The sequence below is a fragment of the Lepus europaeus genome, chromosome 6, assembly GCF_033115175.1.
Source record: "Lepus europaeus isolate LE1 chromosome 6, mLepTim1.pri, whole genome shotgun sequence".
NCBI classification, from domain to species: Eukaryota; Metazoa; Chordata; class Mammalia; order Lagomorpha; family Leporidae; genus Lepus; species Lepus europaeus.
The window spans coordinates 125,662,813-125,685,390 of NC_084832.1; the positions used below are offsets into that span (position 1 = coordinate 125,662,813).

Below are 22,578 nucleotides of genomic sequence, written 5' to 3' on the forward strand. Positions count from 1 at the left end.
TCACTCAGCGTCCTTCAAACATTCTATTGTAATAACATAAATGTTACTACATTCTTAAAAAAAAATTCTTTGAGTTCTAGAAACATTTCAAGCAATCAAAATCATAATTCTGTTTATGTCTCTCCAGTTGGAATTTCAGAGAGACACAAGAATCACAAAAGGCAGAAATGTCTCTACCTGGGGGCAGTGTGGAAAAGTTTTGCCTAGGAGCAGGATTTAGGATGCCTTTTGTGTGACAGGCCTCCATTACAATCAAAAGGTATTTTCCTTATTTTCTTCTCAAATAAGGATGGGAAGGGTTGAGATGTTATTTAAACGCTAAAGAACCACTTATCTAGTGAATCACACTCAAAATTCTTTTGATTCGCTCTGGTTTCTACCTCCATCCTCAACTCCAGCAAAGTTCACTCTATCCTACCCACCCCCCATGCCACCTTCCCTGCAGCAAGGCTGTTACCACTGGAATGTGGGTTAATCCTTTGGTATCTTGGAGTAAAAAAAATTAGTCAAGAATTAAGGTGGGGAGAGGGGAGACAAGCCACACATGTCCCAGGTCTAGAATTTGAAAAACACTTACATTTACACATTTAAAATTATCTCCAGAGGTGGGTGTTTTACCATAGCACTTAAAGCTGCTGCCCCTGGCATCCCATTATGGGAGCTGATTCCTGTCCTGCTCCATCTCCAAAAGCAACAGAGATGGCCCAGGTGCTCGGGCCCCTGCCACCCATGTGGGAGACAAGGATGTAGCTCCCGGCATTTGGCTTCACCCTGTCTCGGCCCCATCCATTGCAATCACTTGAGAGTGAACCAGTAGGTGGAAGACATCGCTCTCTCTCTACATACCTACATATGTATATAACATTCTTTCATAACAAATCTTTTTTTAAAATTACCTCCAAATTAGACTCTCTGCCAATTTCATTCCTGTGGTTGTTGTGACAGCATTAATGTAGTACACACAAATGTTGAGAAGAGCCTACATTATTAAAGATGTATTTATTTATTTATTTATTTATTTGAAAGGCGGATTTACAGAGAGGCAGAAGCGGAGAAAGAGAGACAGAGAAGTCTTCCATCCGCTGGTTCACTCCCCAAATAGCCCCAATGGCTGGGGCTGCGCTGATCCGAAGTCAGGAGCTTCTTCTGGGTCTCCCTGCGGTTGCAGGGGCCCAAGCACTTGGGCCATCTTCTACTGCTTTCCCAGGCCATCGCAGAGAGCTGGATCAGAAGAGGAACAGCCAGATTCAATCCGGCACCCATATGGGATGCCACATTGCACGCGGCAGCTTTACCGGCTATGCCACAGCTGGGCCCTGCCTACATTATTTTTGTAATACAATTCTGATGCTTCATATTTTAATACACAAGAAAGCTCAGAATTTAGACATTGGTTTCTGCCCCTAGGGTTCCTCTCTTTGCCCTTGAGAGGCACATATTAGATTTGCTGGTCCAGTGCCTAGAACTGACATGCCCATAAAGCCACTGAGCATGTAGGTACTTGCTGATGTTCAATCAGACTTCTGGAATCACTACCTAAGGAATTCAAATTCTGGTACTTTTTTTTAAATATAAAGATATTCTATGCCTGGCGGCCATTGGAGGGTGAACCAACGGAAAAAGGAAGGCCTTTCTCTCTGTCTCTCTCACTGTCCACTCTGCCTGTCAAAAAAAAAATAAAAACCATGAAGTTCTGAACTCCGCAGTAGTAGCCAGCAGAAGACTTGAGCTGTTGGTGTGAAGCTGAACAATTCCCCCCAATGTTACACTCTCTGTTGCCTCTGTTATCTTGAAGCAGGGGCCTCCAGCAGCAGGTGCCTTCAAGGTCCTGCCACTCACAGTGCATTGTGCCAGTCTTCATAGGTATACTAAAAATTATCTTTAATGTATACATATTTAATAATTTCAAAAAACACAGGACAAAAGAAGAGCAAATGTAGTTCTTCAGCATTCAGAAAGATCTCATAATAATTGCAGGGTGTCATGAAAATCATCCCTTTGACTCAACTATCATTTACTTCAAACAGAGCTTGAGGGAGGCAGGCATTGTCGTGCACGGGGTAAGTGGCTACGTATGCCTTCCACAGCCCATTTCAGAGAGCCTGTTTTAAGTCCCAGCTGCTCCAAGCTTCCTATCCAGCTTCTCGCTAAAGCCTCTGAGGAGGCAGCACACGCTTGCCAAGCACTCAAGCCCCTATTACACATTTGAAGACCCAGATGGAGTTCCTGGATCCTGGCTTTGGCCTGGTACAGCCCAAGCTGTAGCACACATTTTAGGCATGAACCAACTCTCTGCCTGACTTCTCTATCATTCTGCCTTTGAAATAAATAAAGAAATATTTATAAAAATAAATAAAGCCTGAGCCATGGAAGATTAAATAGTTAATCCACTGGGAAACCTAGACAAAAGACAGAATTCACAAAGCCTCTTTCTAGAGGGAAGCAGTGAAAGTAACAAGAAATAACTTTGTTTTATTTTGAACAAAGTGATTCCAACAATATGTAGTGTACAAATGTTTATTGGGGGCCAGTGTTGTGGTACAGCAGGTTAACCCACTGCCTATGATGCCAATGCTAGCATCACATTGTCAGGCTGAGTCCCAACCTCTCTGCTTCCAACGCAGCATCTTGCTAATGTGCCTGGGGAGGCAGTGCATGATGGCCAAAGTATTTGGGCCCCTGCCACCCAGTTGGGAGATCCAGATGGGATTTCTGGCTGCTAGCTTTGGCCTGGCCCAGCTCTGGCTGTTGCAGGCATTTGGGGTATGAATGAGTGGACAAAAGATTTCTCTCTCCCTCCCTCCCTCCCTTCCTCCCTCTCTCTCTGTTGCTCTGCCTTTTAACTAAATAAATAAATCTTCTTAAAAAAAAAAAGTTGCCTGTTGTCTGGCATTTATTTTTATTAATGTGCTTTCCTGTTCTAGTCTCAAAGTCAGATGATGTCAGGTCATGTCTGATTTTGACAGAATACAATCAGTTATAAGCCAGAATCTTACGGGTGAGTGATAACATCTTGGGGGAAAAGCATCTGTAATAATGAGTATTCCAAGTCAGTTTCTTGGAGGAGGAATTGATGAGAATTGGAAGATTGGACAGACTATGGTATTAACTGCCAAGATAATTCCAGTCTTCATGGCTTCACTAAACTGGAATTTCTAGCGCATCACTCACTACCCCATAATTAAGCATCAAAATATTAGCCAATTAACAAGTAAGACAGCAACAGCTCAAGGGGTAGTAATAACCAACATGAAACCTGAAATTTCATGAAGTTCCAAATAACAAACGCCAAGTTAATAAAACATATCTGAAGAAAAAGTGTCAATTCTTATTTTATAAATAAAATAATTCCATTGACTTTCAATTCACACCATCTGCTAGCTTTTTAGTTTCCTCTCTATCATTTCCACTACACCTTGATCCAAATACAAAGACATACAAGTAGGGCGTGGGTGTTACAACAAGTAGAACATGATGTAAATAATATCCTATAATGCACAGGTTTTGGAGTTCAGTTTTGTATGAAATATGTTTGGAAGTGGGGCAAACTTGTTTTTAAAAAGTACTGTTCTCAAGAAATGTACAAGCTAAAAAACACTACTGAGAAAAATAAAAAATAAAAACTCCATTGCAACACTTTTTCATTTCTAGCTTATGTTGTTGATTCTGTCTTGTGTTAGTTCCACTTTTTTTTTTTTTTTTTTTTTTGACAGGCAGAGTGGACAGTGAGAGAGAGACAGAGAGGAAGGTCTTCCTTTTTGCCGTTGGTTCACCCTCCAATGGCCGCCGCGGTAGCGCGCTGCGGCTGGCGCACCGCGCTGATCCGATGGCGGGAGCCAGGTGCTTCTCCTGGTCTCCCATGGGGTGCAGGGCCCAAGCACTTGGGCCATCCTCCACTGCACTCCCTAGCCACAGCAGAGAGCTGGCCTGGAAGAGGGGCAACCGGGACAGGATCGGTGCCCCGACCGGGACTAGAACCCGGTGTGCCAGCGCCGCAAGGCGGAGGATTAGCCTAGTGAGAGTTCCACATATTTTGGGCATTTAAAGGGGGCTCACGTCGCTCAGTCTAAGCACAATGAAGGCAGGGGCTTCTGTGATGTGGTAGGAAAGTGCTTATTACAGATCTGTTCCATGCTCAAACTCCAGACTAAACCACCTTTGGGATGCCTGCATCCCATATTAGAATGCCTGAGATGGAAACCCACCTTGCTTTCTGATCCAGCTTCCTACCAACGCACCTGGGAGGCAGCAAGCAATGGTTCAAGAGCTTGGATCACTCACTGCTGCCCAGCTGGGAGACGCAGAGGGAGTTCCTGGCTCTCAGCTGTGGCCAGGCCCAGTCCCAGATGTTTCAGGCACTTGAAGAGTGAACCAGCAGCTGGAAGAACTCTCTGTCTCTTTCATTCTTCCTCTCTCCTCCCTCTCTTTCCCTGCCCTCTTCTAACAAAATAACAAAACAGGTAAACTTTTTTAAAAAATGTTTCCAAAGGCCTTTATTATCTATTCCTACATTTTTAAAATATTAAATCATTTCATTTACGTCAGATGTGTATGTAGTGTTTCAACTTGAAATGTCCTTATTACGTTGAAATTAGTAAGGAAAATTCTGAAAACATGCTGAAGAATATACTAAGAGATATCAGAAATCTGAGTCTGCGTTCCAGTTCTGGCACCCGGTGGCAAAGAAAATTTGAAAAAGTCACCAATCTTTAAAATACATTTTTCCGGGGCCGGCACTATGGCACAGTGAGTAAAGCCGCTGCCTGCAGTGCTGGCTTCCCATATGAGCACCGGTTCGAGTCTTTGCTGCTCCACTTCCAATCCAGCTCTCTGCTATGGAAAGCAGTAGAAGATGGCCCAAGTCCTTGGGCCCCTGCACCAGTGTAGGAGATTCGGAAGAAGCTCCTGGCTTCAAATCAGTGCAGCTCCAGCTGCTGTGGCCAACTAGGGAGTGAACCAGTGGATGCAAGACCTCTCTCTTTCTGCCTCTCCTCTCTCTGTGTAACTTCGACTTTCAAATAAATAAATAAATAAATCTTAAGAAAGAAAGAAAGAAAGAAAGAGAGGAAGAAAGAGAAAACACATTTTTCCCTCTGTAAAACAGGGGTAATATCTATCAAGGATACTGCTTAGAATTTTAATGTAAATTAAGTCAAATATCATTCATTTTTATAATAAGAATGGGACAAAGGAACCATACCAGTCTAAATGTTTCTTCTTTGGTAACAAGGGTACATAAAGTAAATACATTATTCAGAAAGCCAACTTTGAAATGTTAAGAGCTCCTCCCTGTTGATCTAGCAGTATCATGTATCACAATGACAACAGTCTGACAACAATCCCTGTCCTCAGACTACACACAAAGCACTCTCGCAACCCTCAACACCTCCTGGCGGCCACCACAGTGTGGGGAAAACAAAAGTTCAAGTAGGTCACACTGCACACGGGTGCCAGAACAGACCCAACACCAAGCCTCAGATCATCCAACCAGCCCTGAAGGGTGCTGAGCAGCGGCACCCCTGACGCACTGAGGATGGTGAAGACACACCACACTGAAACACAGATTAAACCACTCCACACGCTAATCCAAACCCAACGCCAAGAATCCGTACGGTTCTCCGCCAAAGCCAAAGGAGGTTCAGTTACCACAAACACAATGACAGAAACACAAAGGTCCCCTCTGTATCTCCATTCCCATCAAGCTCATGACATATTTTGCAAGCTAAAGTTCCTGAAAAGGAAAAATTTTCAAGTTTGATGTGAAAATATTCAAAGATACAGAAGAACAAAGGCCGCCTCATCTCATGTCTTACATTTAAATATAAAATGTTTAATTCACCTTAACACTTTGAGTTAACTGAAGAGTTCAACACCTTATTCTCAGATAAGAATAAAACATACACTATACTCCATTGTTCACTGTTGACGCCTCCATCTAAGCCACCCATTTGACTTACACTTCCTAGAAAATCAACCACCATACCTTTCTGCATCTATGCACCCTGTGGGGAGAAATACTGTGGGTGGCCGGCGCCGCGGCTCACTAGGCTAATCCTCCGCCTTGCAGCGCCGGCATACCGGGTTCTAGTCCCGGTCGGGGCACCGATCCTGTCCCGGTTGCCCCTCTTCCAGGCCAGCTCTCTGCTGTGGCCTGGGAGGGCAGTGGAGGATGGCCCAAGTGCTTGGGCCCTGCACCCCATGGGAGACCAGGAGAAGCACCTGGCTCCCGCCATCGGATCAGCGCGGTGCGCCGGCCACAGCACGCTACCACGGCAGCCATTGGAGGGTGAACCAACGGCAAAAAGGAAGACCTTTCTCTCTCTCTCTCACTGTCCACTCTGCCTGTCAAAAAAAAAAAAAAAAAAAGAAATACTGTGGGTAAATCACACGTACACATGTACGTGTGTGTGTGTGTGTGTACATCCACTCTAAAAACAGACATGTGATATGTCGGCATTTTCTTGATCTAAGAGTGTAGTTAGTCAATGACGTGGCAGCTGTTAATAGTTTTATTTTGTGCTTCTTTCCTACATTCTTTAGATTACAGAACAACACAATTCAGTAGACATATAATGTGAACCACATATGTACCTTTGAAATGTCTAGCAGTGCCACATTTTAGAAAACAAAAATATAAATGAAATGAATTTTAATAAAATATAACAATGTGGCCAGCGCCGTGGCTTAACAGGCTAATCCTCCACCTTGCGGCACCGGCACACCGGGTTCTAGTCCTGGTCGGGGCAACGGATTCTATCCCGGTTGCCCCTCTTCCAGGCCAGCTCTCTGCTATGGCCCGGGAAAGCAGTGGAGGATGGCCCAAGTGCTTGGGCCCTGCACCCGCATGGGAGACCAGGAGAAGCACCTGGCTCCTGGCTTCGGATCAGTGAGATGCACTTGCCGCAGCGGCCACTGGAGGGTGAACCAGCGGCAAAAAGGAAGACCTTTCTCTCTGTCTCTCTCTCTCTCACTGTCCACTCTGCCTGTCAAAAAAAAAATATATATATATATACATATATATATATATATAAAACAATGCAATCAAAACATTGCTTCAACAATATGAAGATTTGAGGTCTTTTCTAAGTCTTTGAAATCCAGTATTTATGTTGTCACATGTCAATTATGTTAACAGGTGTCAATTCAGAACAAAATTTCCATAGGAAATACTATATCAGTAGTTAGATTCCATACACCTCACAGCTGAAAAAATAAATCCACATGACCAAGCTATTCCATACATTCTTAAAAGTTTCCAGTAACTGAATCAAGGGCCAGTTTTTTAATTTAAATATATTAAAATTAATAAAATTTACAGTTTAGTTCCTCAGAAGTATTAATCACATCCAAGGGCACAAAAACCATACGGGGGAGAAGTGGGACGACGCTGTGGCATGGTGGGTAAAGCCGCGACCTACAGCGCCAGCATCCCATATGGGTGCTGTCTCGAGTCCAGGCTGTTCCACTTCCAATCCAGCTCCTTGCTGGTGGCCTGGGAAAGCAGTGGAAGATGGCCCAACTCCTTGGGCCCCTGTACCTACATGGGAGACCCAGAAGAAGCTCCTGGCTCCTGCCTTTGGGGTCCAGTTCTGGCCATTGTGGCCATTTGGGGAGTGAATCAGTGGATGGAAGACCTCTCTTTGGGAATGAACCAGTAGATGGAAGACATTCTCTCTCTCTCTTCTCTCTCCCTCCCTCCCTCTGCCTCTCTGTAACTCTGCCTTTCAAATAAATAAATCTTTAAAAAAAACAAAGCCTTAAAGGATTGGATAACAGGTTCTCATCTGTACCTATGTTTCCTACAATGAAAGACACCTCCACAGAACACCTATAATACAATCTGCCAAAAAGCACTGTTAAAATGGAATAAAACTGTCCTCCCTAGGTGAGAAACTCCCTGTTTGGCCTCTGCCCCAAAGCCTTATGTGACCCATGCAGTCATACCGAGAACCCCATAGCAGCGTCATGGACCTTAACACACTCACCAGCCTCTACCTAGTAAGACACAGAGTAGGACTCTGTGTGCATTCACACAAGCAAAGTTAAGAGTCCGCCACCTGCTGTTACGTTATTCACTGAAGGGGAAAGGTGGGTCAAATGCCTCTGCTGATTTTGTGTACAGATACAACATTTTTTGTTGATTTATTTATCCTGCTGACAGCCAGCCACAAACTGGAAGGTAGGATCAGAGGACGCCGGGAAGACGGAAGAATCTGAGGAAATGTTCTGGTTCCTTTCAGCTCAGGCCCTCTGCTTCTGAGCTCTGTCTTCTCTAGCAATGTCAAGGTAGGAACAAGCTGCCAAAGCCATTCATTCGTAATCGAACTACAACTGAAACAGGAAGAAGCAACTGACCTTAAGCTAAGTAAAACACTGCAAGATACGCTCTTGCCTCTCACCTAAACAAGGTTAATGGCTAGGAATTGGGCTGTAGGGCCCAGCTGCCTGGGTTGGAACGCTGGTTCCACCATTTGAAACCAGTTTAACTTCAGGCAATTTACTCAATCTTTCTGTGCTTCACTTGTAAAATGGACATAATGATCATTGGCTCTAGGTCATTGGTTGCTACGAAGAATAAATGAGGTTTTAACCTGCTGTAAAACAACTTACAGCACTGACACTGGTACACTGTCAATAGCCAACAATTATCACTATTTTTGGTCAGAAACCAAAGACATAGAGATGAGATAAATGTTCAGTTAAATGTTCAATAAAGACATGTTTTAAGTGAACAAGATACGTCCAAGAACTTTGTAAATGCTACATAAACATAAACTATTTTTATTATATATAAAGTTTAGAAAGTAGCTCTGCTCACAGAATAATTATGTTTAAAGAAAAAAATCCCGGGCTGGTGCTGTGGCATAGCAGGTAAAGCTGCAGCCAGGTGCCAACATCCCATATAGGCGGCGGTTGGAGTCCTGGCTGCTCTACTTCCAACCAGGCTCCCTGCCAATGTGCCTGAGAAAGCAGAGGGGATGGTCTAAGTCCTTGGGCTCTTGCATCCACATGGGAAGCCCAGAGGAGGCTCCTGACTCCTGGCTTTGGATTGGCTCACCTCTGGCCTTTGAGGTCTTTTGGAGGAGTGAACCATCAGATGGAAGATCTCTCTGTCTCTCCCTCTCTGTAACTCTGCCTTTCAAATAAATAAATAAATATTTGTTTAAAAATCCTCAATTTCACCAAACCGGATGTTCCAGCTGTGGCTTAATAAATTCTGTGAAAGCTTCTATATTGCTTTCCCCATGAGCAGACCCACACTCAGTCACCTAAAGGAAGTGCTGGGGGGCCGGCGCTGTGGTGCAGCGGGTTAATGCCCTGGCCTGAAGCACCGGCATCCCATATGAGCGCCAGTTCTAGTCCTGGCTGCTCCTCTTCCAATCCAGCTCTCTGCTGTGGCCTGGGAAAGCAGTAGAAGATGGCCCAGGTCCTTGGACCCCTGCACCCACATGGGAGATCCGGAAGAAGCTCCCGGCTTCTGGCTCCTGGCTTCGGATCAGTGCAGCTCCGGCCGTTGCAGCCAATTGGAGTGTGAACCATCAGATGGAAGACCTCTCTCTCTCTCTGCCTCTCTTCTCTCTGTGTAACTCTCTGACTTTCAAATAAATAAATAAAATCTTAAAAAAAAAAATGGAGGAAGTGCTAACATGCATTCCAGAACTAAAGTCACCCTCCAAAGTTAGGAAGCTACGCTCACTGTCACCAAGGCTCCTTCACGACTCCACCCAGCTCCCCTGGAAGAGGAGCGCAGGGTTTAACACAATGGTCAGCACTCACGCAACCTGTGATACCTCGGAGAATTCTCACATTAATATTTCACACTCTGTCTTCGCCCTCCTTGATCAGATCTGCGAAGCTAACCCATGGCTGGGTTTCCTGCTTTTTCCCCTTCCTGGGCTCTGGTCGGTCATTAATATGAATTAAAAGGCCACAAGAGAGGTAGCAGCAGGGAACAGGACAAATTAATCTACCAAATGGAGAAGTCGCCAGAGATAACCAAGAAGGCTGCAGCTTTTGAGCAGGTGATTTTAAAGGGCCATAAAACTGTCACCTCCAAGGGTGGCAATTTCCTCCTCTGCAGAAGAAGAAACGCAATGTTTCGAGTTCATTCTCTACCCATTGCTTACAGATACAAAGTGTACAAAGCCGCCTTCTCCCCACCTAACCAAGATGCGTCCTTACAGCAATAACCACCGGCCCGCATACAGGATGCAATTCTGAAAATAATTTCCCAGGAAGATGACAAGAGTGGAAGGCCGAATCTCCCGGAGGGAAGCTCCTCTTCGTCCATGCAGAGACGAGAATTAACGGTAAGCGCCGGCCCAGGCCGGCCCGGCACCAGGCTCCATTCACCTTGCAAAGCGCGCAATGATGGTGCAGTTTTGCAGCAGCAACTGTCAAGAGTCGCCTCCCTAGGCACTGAACACTGCACCAAGCGCCACGGCGATGAGCCCTGCCATCCCAAGACCCACGCCCAGCAGGTGCCATACTGCTATTATACGCCGACTGTATGCACCCCGCTCAGCCTCTGGATGGCACGGGAGCTCTGTGCCTTGCAAAAGACAGGGGGCGGGGGTTGGGGGGAAGGGGGCGTTGAGGATCGGACCCTAAACACCGTTCCCACCGCGACACCCCACAGGCCGGACCCGCGCTCGGAGCCTGCACGCCCAGGCGGCCCCGGTGCCCGCGATGCCTGGCCTGGGGGCACCGGCGCGCCCCAGGCTTTGTCTCGGCCTCGGGAGGCCGCGCGCCGCCGCCAGTGCGCGTCTGACAGACGCTAGAATAATGCGAGACACCGCAGCCGGCAAACCGAACCGGCGACCGTCCCCGGGCGCGGGACCCGGCGTGGGGGCGCCGGCCGCCCGCACCCAACCCCGGCCCGGGCCGGCCACCTGCGCTCGCTCGGCCGGCGCGGGGTCCGCGGACGCGGGCCACCCGCTGCCTCAGTTTCCACAGCCGCGCGCCCTCCGCCCGCGCAGCCCCTCACCTGACAGCCACCCGCACGGAGCTCTCGTCCGCCGAGCCCCACATGCCTGCGGCGGCCGCGGCCGGGCCTGGGCCCCTCGGCGGAGGCGCCCCGCGGCGCTCGGGCGCAGGCGGCTGGGCGGCAGGGGGCGGCCGGCTCACCTCCGCCGCGCTCCAGCCATGTTGGGCGACTGAATGGAAAGGTGGCGGCGGCGCGGGGGCGGTGACCACGGCCCGCGTGCGCCCGCCCCTTCTCGCCCGCTCGGCCCCCGAGCTGGGGCGGGGACCGGCGCTGGAAAGGGAGCGCCTCCCCCTCCGGGCCGGCTCGGCCTCCCAGCGGCGCTGGGCGCGCAGGGCGCGCAGGGCTCGGTGGCCCGCGCTGCGTCAGCGGCCGCGGCGGGCGCTGGTCGGGGCGGCCCCGGGGCCCGGCGTCCTGCGCGCTCCTGGGCGGCAGGCAGCGGCCAGCGCTCGCCCGGAGCCTGCGTGCTTCCCCAGCCAGGCAGAGCCGGATTCGCTGGCCTGGCAGCAGCGGCCCTTCGCCGCTCGGGCGCGGCCTGGTCTCCGCCCTTGGCCTCTTCCCAGCTGCTGGGCTCCCGGGCCTGGACTTTGACCCCCTCCCTTCCCTGGCGCCTGTCCCAGCGCCCCCTCCCCGGCCGGGACGGCCTCGCGTCTGAGCGCTGCCAGCCTTGGGGGGTGTGGGCGTGAGTTCTCCCCGACACTCCTGAATGCGCTTCTGTTCCCCTGCCCCGCGCCCTGGTACTGCCAGGTGTCCGCGGACCGGAATACCCACCAAGAAGCGCTGGGCCCAAACCCTCCCGTGCTGCCCGCGTCCCTGCTGGCCTTGGGAAAGCGGCCCCGGCCACACAGACGCCGCGGACATTGGCCCATTGTGGCTTCTGCCTGTCGCTATTGTGCGTCCCCGGGGCTGGGGCGCGCTGGGGAGACAACCCGTGTCCGCTTGGCCACAGAGACTCTTTTGTGGCCTGCCCCGTACAGTCCTATAAATAAACATGCGGGGTTCCTACGGAGCTGCACAATGGAGTCCATGGCGCTGTCCAAATAAAGGCCTCGTCCCGAGTACGCACAGCCTAAAATCGCACCCCAGTGGTCCGAGTCAGCACAGAAAGGGTGCTGGGCTCAGAGGAGGCGGTGAGGTGAGGAAAGCAAGAAGAGTTTAGACACCGACATTGGGCCTAGAGTCTAAAACACCTGTATCGCACACCAGAGTAGCTGGGTTCCGGCCCATCTCCACTCAGCCCAAGCACCTGGGTCCCTGCCACCCACAGGGGAGACCTAGAGTGAGCTTCCCCTCTTGCGCTTTTGGGACGTGAACCAGCAGATGTGGGTAGTCCCTTAAAGTCATCACACCTAAATCTTCCCAGCTTCCGAGGTAAAGAAGACAGAGACTGTGGGTGCCCCCTATAGACCCAACTGGTGGCGAGGGTCTCCTGGAGAGCTTTCCCCAGCCCAAATATTCACCCATCAGCAAATGGGAGCTGCACTGCACCCTGCCCTGGCCCACAGCTGCCTGCCTTGTGTCTTAAATTGACAATGATTTCAAGGAAGGCAGGAATAACGCCACACATTTATCAAGAAAACTGAAGAGAGATTAGTATAATTTAAGGCCTTCAAAAAAAAAAGTTTTCATTTTTAATAGCACTAGCACACAAAAGTCTCCGTAAGAGCCATCACAAACACCAAAAGCCACAGGCACCCCGCAGGTAGTTAGAGTAGAAGACAGAGAACACTGGCCCCATGCAAAGGCTGTGGCCTCCTCCACGGCAAGCTGCCCTGTGGAACACGAAACAGTGCTGTTCTTTGCTTGCTTGTCTCTTTGTTGCTGCTCAAGACAAAAACATGTTCACATGAAAACACCTTAAACATCAACATCTAATTCACCACAATATTTGCATGCCAGGCCAACCAATCAAACTATGTCTCAGGCCAACTTCATTCTGAAGTCACCAGGCTGGAGCTTCTGCAGCCATAGCTGTGGCTCTGAGTTCACGTTGCACATGGTTTTAGGAAGAGGCATCTCCCTTGGCATCTGGCTCGGTCATTGTCCCCCAGATTTCAAAAGTTGTCAAATTAACAACCTATTTTGTGTTCACTCCAGATTCCTTTCCAGCTGCCATAACGCCTTTCCTTGTGGCTCCTCTAATGAATTAAATATCTTAATTTGAAGAAATTTGCAAGGGCAGAGTATTTACTACAAGAGTAGTTTAAATCCTATTCCAAACTTTCACTCAGTAAACATTGAGTAAGTGGCTGCTGTGTGCAAAGGATGCTGGACATTTGTAATACAGAGGGAGTCAGACAGAGTCAGTACGCTTGAGGGGTTTACAGCTTAGTCCAGGGAGAGAAATGTGAAAATCTGTAGGCACAACAAGGGGTACGATGCGGGACAACGGGTCTTGCAGTATGAACTCTTCAGACGGTCCCCATGAGTCCACGCTTCGCCCAAGCTCCAGGAAGTGTAACCTTATGAAAGGTTAAGTCATTCGTGTCATTCTGCCTGAAGCCTCCCAGTGGCCACACAAATAGCATGGAGTCCTCTGCATAGTCAGGCCTTTCACGTTCTGGTCCTCCCCAAATCTGACCTCATCTTCTGTCCTCTGTTTCTTTTTTTTATTTTTTTTAAGATTTTATTTATTTATTTGAGAGTTAGAGTTACAGACAGTGAGAGGGAGAGATAGAAAGGTCTTCCTTCCATTGGTTCATTCCCCAAATGGTCACAACAGCCAGAGCTGTGCTGATCCATGGGTCATCTTCTACTGCTTTCCCAGGCCATAGCCGAGAACTGGATTGGAAGAGGAGCAGCTAGGACTTGAACCGGTGCCCATTTGGGATACCTGCACCACAGGCAGAGGATTGACCTACTATGCCGCGGTGCTGGCCCCTCTGTCCTCTGTTTCTAACATTCTTCTCAAGGGTCTTTGCACTAAGTACTCTGTTTACCTGAGATTATCTTTCCCCAGACCTTCCCATGGTTGGTTCCTCTGGGAAGAGCTCAAAATGGTGTTTCCTGAAAGAGTTCTCTCCTGGTCATCCCATCCAAAGTGGCACCCCCACAAAGCCCATTACATGATTGGCATGGGCTAGTGCGAAATGAAATGTGGGATATCTTATCAAAGTGGGATACAAATGCTATCAGTCTACAGAATTGCACACCCTCTTCCTTTCCTCTAAGCTCTCTCATCATGGTATTTTCAGTTAGTGACTGAACATCATTCTCTGTAAATAAGTTAAAACTTTAGGTGTTGGGGCTGACACTGTGGCGTAGCGATTAAAGCCACTGCCTGCAGTGCCAGCATCCCATACAGGGACCGGTTTGAGTCCCCGCAACTCTACTTCTGATCCAGCTCTCTACTATGGCTTGGGATAGTAGAAGATGGCCTTAAGTCCTTGGGTCCCTGTACCCATGTGGGAGACCCAGAAGAAGCTCCTGGCTCCTATCTTTGGATCAGTGCAGCTCCAGTGCAGCCCCAGATGTTGCGGCCATCTGGGGAGTGAATCTGCAGATGGAAGACCTGTCTGTCTCTCCCTCTGCCTGTCTCTAACTCTGCCTTTCAAATAAATAAAAAAGTTTAAAAAAAAAAAAAAAACATTAGGGGAATGGTGCTGTGGTGTAGCGGGTAAAGCCGCTGCCTGCAGTGCTGGCATCCCACATGGACACCAGTTCGAGACCCGGCTCTCCACTTTTGATCCAGCTCTCTGTTATGGCCTGGGAAAGCAATAGAAGATGGCCCAAGTCCTTGGGCCCCTGCACCCATGTGGGAGACCCAGAAGAAGCTCCTGGCTCCTGGCTTCAGATAGGTGCAGCTCTGGACGTTGCAGCCAATTGGGGAGTAAGCCAATGGATGGAAGACATTTCTCTCTCCCTCCCTCTCTCTCTCTCTCTCTCTCTGCCTCTCCTTCTCTCTGTATAACTGACTTTCAAATAAATAAATCAATCTTTAAAATAAAAAAAAAACCTTCAGGTTATTTTCATGAATTTTACCATTCATCTTTCTGTTGTATAATTCAAGTTTTAAATAGGAACAGAAGAATATTTAATTCTTATTTCATAGTTCATACATGCATATGTGTTTTGTTCATAATAGAAATGATGCACAAAACTAACTCAACCTTTTGTATTTCCTTCTGTTTTAAGTTCGTTTCTTTATTTGAAAGGCAGAGAGACAAAGACAGGGAGAGATCTTCCATACTATTTCACTCCCAAAATCTGCCACAGCTGAGAATGGATCAGAATGAAGCCAGGGCCCAGAACTCCACTCAGTTCTCCCACTTGGATGTAAGGGACCCAAATGCTCAAGCCATCATCTGCTGCCAGCCAGAGTGCTGATTAATAGGAAGCTGGAGAGGTACCAGAGTAACCAGGATTCAAAGAGGAACTCCAACATGGGATGCCAACAGACTCCACTGCTGCCCGGACGCCCAGTCCTCTGCTGCACCTGCTGCCAATAATTCCTAACCTTTGGCTTACAGGTGACTGAGGAGGGGCTGAAAGGAAGGTAAACTATCTTTCCTTGTCTTTCTCTCTGCTATTTCACAGTTGGTGATTGACAGCTACAGGAATTAGTGCATATAAGAGAGGATAAGACTGGGGATGTGTTTGCCACGTGCTCTTCCTGGCTTTTGTATACCAGTGAACTCCCCACGTAACTGGAGTCAGATTTTTTTTTTAAGATTTATTTATTTGTTTGAAAGTGAGAGTTAACAGAGAAGGAGAATGAGAGAAAGAAAGAGAGAGAGAGAGAGAGAGAGAGAGAGAGATGTTCCATCCTCTCTGGTTCACTCCTCTAATGGCCCCAACATCCAGGGCTGGGCCAGGTCAAAGTCAGGAGCCAGGAGCTTTATCTGGGTTTCCTATGTGGGTGCAGGGGCCCAAGGACTTGGGCCATCTTCCACTGCTTTCTCTGGCACATGAGCTGGGAGCTTTACCTGCTACTCCACAACACCAGCCCCTAGGTCAGAATTTTATGCTCAAGGTGGATCGTGGATGCTACAATGAGGGTGAGGAGACAATGAACAGGGAATGTGTGTATTGTACATGTTTCTGCTCACTCACATGCTCCAGAATCTTTTCAGAACTCACTTTCAAAAAACAAACTCAGGGGCCGGTGCCGTGGCGCAGAAGGTTAATCCTCTACCTATGGCACTGGCATCCCATATGGGCACCAGTTCAAGTCCTGGCTGCTCCTCTTCCCTTGGCCTGGGATAGTAGTAGAAGATGGCCTAAGTCCTTGGGCCCCTACACCCGTGTGGGAGACCCAGAGGAGGCTCCTGGCTCCTGGCTTCGGATCAGTGCAGCTCTGGCCGTTGCGGCCATTTAGGGGGTGAACCAGCGGACGCAAGACCTTTCTCTGTGTGTCTCACTCTCACTGTCTGTAACTCTACCTCTCAAATAAATAAATAAAAATCTTTAATTAAAAAAACCTCAAAGACAAAATTAAGAATTTCAAGACAGTAACTATGGAGCATCAAACCAAGAGTCAGGCCCTTCTGAGCAGAGTTCTCTGACTACATGCCCACAAGCCAATGCTCTACCCTGTCACTCACTGTGGCATCCCTGTTTCCTCATAGGCCTTATCACGATCTGATATTTCCTTTTTCTTTTCTTTTTTCCCAGCCCCCCAGTGATCAGCCTCCCTTGATCACCAAGATGGGGGTGAATTCCTTTTTTTTTTTTTTTTTTTGACAGGCAGAGTGGACAGTGAGAGAGAGACAGAGAAAGGTCTTCCTTTTGCCATTGGTTCACCCCTCAATGGCCACTGCGGCCAGTGCATCACGCTGATCTGAAGCCAGGAGCCAGGTGCTTCTCCTGGTCTCCCATGCAGGTGCAGGGCCCAAGGACGTGAGCCATCCTCCACTGCACTCCAGGGCCACAGCAGAGAGCTGGCCTGGAAGAGGGGCAACCAGGACAGAACCAGTGTCCCAACTGGGACTAGAACCCGGTGTGCCAGCGCCGCAGGCGGAGGATTAGCCTATTGAGCCATGGCGCTGGCCTGAATTCCGTTTTATTCCTTGATGTTTCTGTAGCTCCCCCAAGAGTGTCTGACACTTAGTAGGGTCATTAAAGATTGGTTCTATGATTATGTGACAGGACAGAGGCCTTGCCAAGGCTCAGCTCCCTAGATGTAAGTCATACATCTCCCACTTTGTGGATTTTAGGGGGCTGACAAAGCTTTGCTAACTTTGGTAGTTCCCAGTAAGTGCACAATTAAACCATGAGCTAAGTTTGCTATCCTTAATTTTTATTATAAATATTTTTGTAAATACAGTGTGTTCTTAAACGCAGGGACTGATGCTGCCGCTGCACCTGTCTAAGGTACGTTTGGAAGCAAGATTTATTCTGGCACTCCCTTGCCTGGCAGCCAAAAAGGAGCCAGAGCAGGCGTCCAGGCAAGGACCTCACAGTCGGCTTCCCCGGGGCCATCTGCCTTGTGTTTTTCTGGTTTCCACCTTCTAATCATTAAAGGTTATTTGACTCTTCCTTTTTGCTGCTAGCAGAAAGATTCAAAGAAAAAGTCTGGATGACAACCGCATATGCAAACAACTGGCTTTGGAAAAGCGTGCCCGGACAGCCACCTCCTTGGAAGGCTTTTTAGAAGGAGCTTTGGGAAGTGCACCCTTAATGCCTCAGTCAGCAACGTCAGTTTTCCCTCAGCGAGTCTTCTCGTTTGATGCATTTCCCCAGTACTGACCACGGAAAGCTTTGCTGTGTCTCCTCTGCTATGCCGGTGCTCTGGACTAGCTGACTCACACACTTTAGTGAATGCTCTCAACAACTCTTGAGGACAGATACAATTATTATCTCCATTTCCCACATGAAGAAACAGAAGCCTTCCCCACAGTGTGTATTAATAGCTTACCTACAGTCAGCCCCTAACCCAAGACTATCTCCTCCTTCAAACTTTTCCTGATTTTCAGTTCTCCCACAGACCAGATTCTTTTTTTTTTTTTTTTTTTTTTTGGACAGGTTAAGTTACAGACAGTGAGAGAGAGAGAGAAAAAGGTCTTCCTTCTGTTGGTTCACTCCCCAAATGGCCGCCACGGCCGGCGTTGCGCGGGCCCGAAGCCAGGAGCCAGGTGCCTCTTCCTGGTCTCCCATGGCACCTGGGCCATCCTCCACTGCCTTCCCAGGCCACAGCAGAGAGCTGAACTGAAAGAGGAGCACCGGGACTAGAACCCGGCGCCCATATAGGATGCCAGTGCCGCAGGCGGAGGATTAGCCAAGTGAGCCATGGCACCGGCCCCTCTTCTTCTTTTTTTTTTTTTTTTTTTTTTAAGATTTATTTACTTATTTGAAAGGTAGAGTAACAGAGAGGCAGAGTCAGTGAGAAGAGAGGTCTTCCATCTGCTGGTTCACTCCCCAGATGGCTGCAATGACCAGAGCTGGAGCCAATCCAAAGCCAGGAGCCAGGAGCTTTTTCCAGGTCTCCCAGGTAGGTTCAGGGGCCCAAGGACTTGGGCCATCTTCCACTGCTTCCCCAGGGCATCGCAGAGCTCTGGATAGGAAGTGGAGCAGTTGGGCCTTAAACTGTACCCATATGGGATGCCGGTACTGCAGGCGGTGGCTTTACCCGATACACCACAGCACCAGCTCTAGACCAGATACTTCTCCTGTTGCCAAATCTCCATTGCATTTTGCCAGTTAAGTCTTTAAAATTGTAGTAGTGATCATTTTTTTAAAATATGGAATGCTTCTTGAATGTGCATGTGGTCCTTGTGCAGCGCCCATGCTAATCTTGTGTGTACCATTCCAACTTTAGTGTATGACCGTGTAACAATCACTTTCTAGCTCCTCACATACCGGGCAAACTCCTAAAGGGGTAGCATTTGGTGAAATCCCAAGGGGGCGGCTAATACTTATTTGTTGAATAAATAAATCGGTGGTGACCAGAAGAAGGGCATGCTATGCTTTGATGTGAACACAAACAAGTTTTCACTGTAGCTGATCTGATACTTGCCGCTCATAGTTCTCGGAGAGCATTTCCTGACGAGATAGTGTCTTTCAAAAGCGGTATTCAAACATTCAGGAAGGGACCCAGGACACACGCAGCGCCATAGCCCGTGAACACAAGCAGGGCTCCAGTAATTCTGAGGATGAAAGGCATTTCACAGTCCTGGTTCACCCCATTCGCATCACAATTAAGGAAACAGCTCCTGAGCCTATGCATTTTATTCCATGGATTTAGAAAATCTTAGCCAATACTAGAAGTCATTCTGTATGAAGAACAGATGCTGAAAAATAATGAGCCAAGCTTAAAATCATGTAGCAGTGATTCATAGTAAAAGTAGTTTGTTACTATCTTGTCAATTTTTAGGATTCATATTTTTAGAAAATCAAACTTTTAATTATATCCATATTTTCTTCACATTTTCTCATTTCTTATTTTGAATATTGTGAGAATCATTTCTGAGCAGGATGTAATATCTGAAAGAGTTCTTTCTTTTTTCATTGTCTGTGTCTTTTTATATTGCTGAAAGTCTTAAAACAACAAATCAATTCTACAAAAGCAGTGAAATTATTCTTTTAAAGAAAAAAATGACAAGCAGCTAAACTCGTTATTAAGAAAAAAAAATAGATACAGGTTAGATTTCATTATTCCCACTTAAAATCGGAACTGGAAATGTGAAATTGCATTTAAAGTCCTGGACCTGAGTGTCATGTCTGGGACTCCAACACTTGGGACTTTTGTTGCGTTTCCAGCAAAAGTGTATTGCATGCAGCTTGATTACCCCAAAGAACCGGCCCAGTTAACTGCATTCAGATGCAAATTACAGCCATTAAGTCAAGCTGGTCTGGAGCCAAAATCCTGAGCCAAGTTCCTAAGAGGAGTGTGTTTTTTTTCTAACTGTACAGGACTGAACTTGACAGGCTGTTTGGGAAAGCCATTCATTACAACCTCACTCCTTATGCTTTTATTCCGGAACACTGTAGAACTGAATCACTGAAAGACGATTTTATCAGCCATTCGTAGTAAAGAACATTCCACCGCGTACTACATCCCTATTCTTTTGTTTATTCCTTGGGACCACCATTCTTCCCCCATGCCTGTTGACAGAAGTTCCTGCCTTCATTTTCTTTTTCCCCAAAGTTTTCTTTTCTTGTTATAGCCACACGGTGATTTTGCAGATTCTCAGGGTTCTAGATACTCTAAAGAGTAGATTCATGAAACTCTGAATTTGTTCATCCTTATTCTATTTCAGAAAATCTATGGCAGTCAGAGACAATATGACAATCAAAGCAAGAGATAATACAATATATACAGTTCACTAACTTCTGCAAGGAACAGACTGTCTTACCTCCCCTTCTCCCACCACCCCACTAACAAAAGCTGGCAGAACAAAGAAGATTTAAAGCCCTAACACCCAGATGCCTCAGTTTTCTTTATGTAGACCAACATATGGGCTTTGTAAGTGACAGCACAGCACCCTGGCAAGATGTGCCGTCTACATCAGTGTATAACTAACTCTGCACTCTCCTCCTTGACCTGACAGACCAGGTACTTGGCACTAGATGTTCCAAGAAAGGACTCCCAGACAGAGCAAACTGGCGACACTTGTATTTGTTTTTTGATAGCAAGCTACTGTTCCAATTTTTGCCAGAGTGCAATGGAGAGAAAAAAAAACCTGATAGGACAATTGTTGCGATGCTATCTTTTTAGCCTGAATATTCCTCAAAATGGCTCTAATTTGAAGGACTTTTTTCTTATTCAAGTCATAGATGTGGACACAAGACGTCGATGAACAGTATGCCAGTGCCAACATCACGCAGTGCCCAAAGGCGTGGGTCATGTGCACACAGTGCAGGTGTCTCCATGCCAAGGAGAAATACAGCAAGTAGAGTCGTGAAAGCAGAGGAGTCTGAACGGATAGAGTAAAATATAGGAAACCCCATAAAAGCTGTGAGTGGAAGAGAGAAAGGCAGTTTCTTTTTTTTTTTTTAAAGATTTATTTTTATTTATTTGTAAGTCAGAGTTACACAGAGAGAAGAGAGGCAGAGAGAGAGAGAGAGTCTTTCATCCAATGGTTCACTCCCCAAATGGCCGCAACAGCCGGAACTGCACTGATCCGAAGCCAAGAGCCAGGAGCTTCTTCCAGGTCTCCACGTGGGTGCAGGGGCCTAAGCACTTGGGCCATCCTCTACTGCTATCCCAGGCCATAGCAGAGAGCTGTCAGAAGAGGAGTAGCTGGGACTAGAACCTGGCACCCATATGGGATGCCAGCGTCTCAGGCCAGGGCTTTAACCCACTGTGCTACAGTGCCAGCCCCAGGCAGTTTCTTAAAACATTGAAAGTGAAATAAAATTTTAGAAAGATTATGAATCCATCAGGTGTGACAGATTGAGAAGACTCCAGGTGGGAGACAAATCACGCTCCCACCCTCCTTTATGATACCAGGGGAAGGGTTTGAACTGGGCATCTTAACAGACTGTGGTGAAAATGCAGAGACAATACTTTTAAAGGAAAGAAATACTTCTAAGGAAAAATTCATAGTGTTTAAGAGCACAGGAGAAGATGCTAGGGATTAGGTATTAAGCTTCCTGAACTGTTAATGTCCAGTCAGCTAGAAAGATATTTGGCGAAGACAACGCCAACCAGTGGAATCATCAGCTGGGAAGAAAGAGGGGGAAATGGGAACCAAGGGGCCTCTGAGTGTTTCTGTCTTCCAAGGACAGATATGAGTTTCTGGAGTGGTTTTGGAAAGCAGCCCTAAATCTCGGGAATTTGTTGTGAGTAGAAAGAGGCAAGATGGGTGGGAGGAAAGGCGAGCGCATCGGGTAGAAGCAGGAGGAAGGAGCACCTGTTCAGCAGAAGCAGCGCCTGAGTGGACCCAGTGTGAGGAAAGCAAAGGGAGAACATGGTCATCAAGGCACTAGGAACTCTGTCAGACCAACCCAGCAGTCGGAAACGTGAGACAGGAGTCTTAAGGCAAAGAGAGGCTTCACTCCTTGGAGAAACTCTTTCATGGGGGTACAGAAGGGGTCACGATACATTCCATTTCCATATGCACATCGGTCACTCAGTCAGTGTAGCATTCTAGTGCCTACAAGACACCACCTGCCCAAAAGGCTGCGACAGCCAGGTCTGGAGCAGGGTAAAGCCAGGACTGTCTTGGTCTCCCACAGGAGTGGCAGGGCCCAAGTGCTTTGGCCATCACCACTGCTTTCCCAGGCACATGGGCAGGAAGTGGGATCTGAAGAGGAACAGGCAGAACTCTAGTCAGCACTCCAATATGGTACACCAGCATCGCCAGCAAAGGCTTAACCTGCTACACAACAACGCTGACCCCGAATCACTTTTTTTTTTTTTTTTACCATTTCCTTATCCACTGATTTCAGCATCTGTCGATGATTTCTCACCAATAACAACTATTACTGGAATGTCTCCTAAGATGTTCTATTTCATTACTCTTTCTATATAAAAAGTGATTTTCTACTAGAACATTATTGTCCAAATACCTCTTTTCTCTATTTATTTATTCCTTCCAATATCTACTTATATCCATATGGACTCAAGAATACTGATTTTATGCTATTGCTTCTAAGTCTTAGAAAAAAAAAAGAAGACAGAAAAGAAGGAGGGTGAGAGAGCAAGAGTGGGG

General features: G+C 47.4%; 1 protein-coding gene and 1 non-coding gene across 7 annotated transcripts in view; both read right to left on the minus strand.

Moving 5' to 3' along the window:
- The window catches only part of KIF21A (kinesin family member 21A), a 178,028-nt gene extending 166,968 nt beyond the window's left edge, over positions 1 to 11,060 (minus strand). For all 6 annotated transcript variants that reach the window (XM_062195069.1, XM_062195066.1, XM_062195071.1 and 3 more), the window contains exon 1: positions 10,988 to 11,060. In XM_062195069.1, the coding sequence (XP_062051053.1) occupies positions 10,988 to 11,031 (44 nt within the window). In that variant the 5' untranslated portion in view covers positions 11,032 to 11,060. The remainder of the gene's footprint in view (positions 1 to 10,987) is intronic.
- Positions 11,061 to 18,657: 7,597 nt separating this feature from the next.
- LOC133762635 (U6 spliceosomal RNA) lies at positions 18,658 to 18,760 on the minus strand. The gene has a single exon (XR_009866307.1). It is a non-coding gene; the product is annotated as a U6 spliceosomal RNA (small nuclear RNA).
- Between the last annotated feature and the right edge of the window lie 3,818 nt (positions 18,761 to 22,578).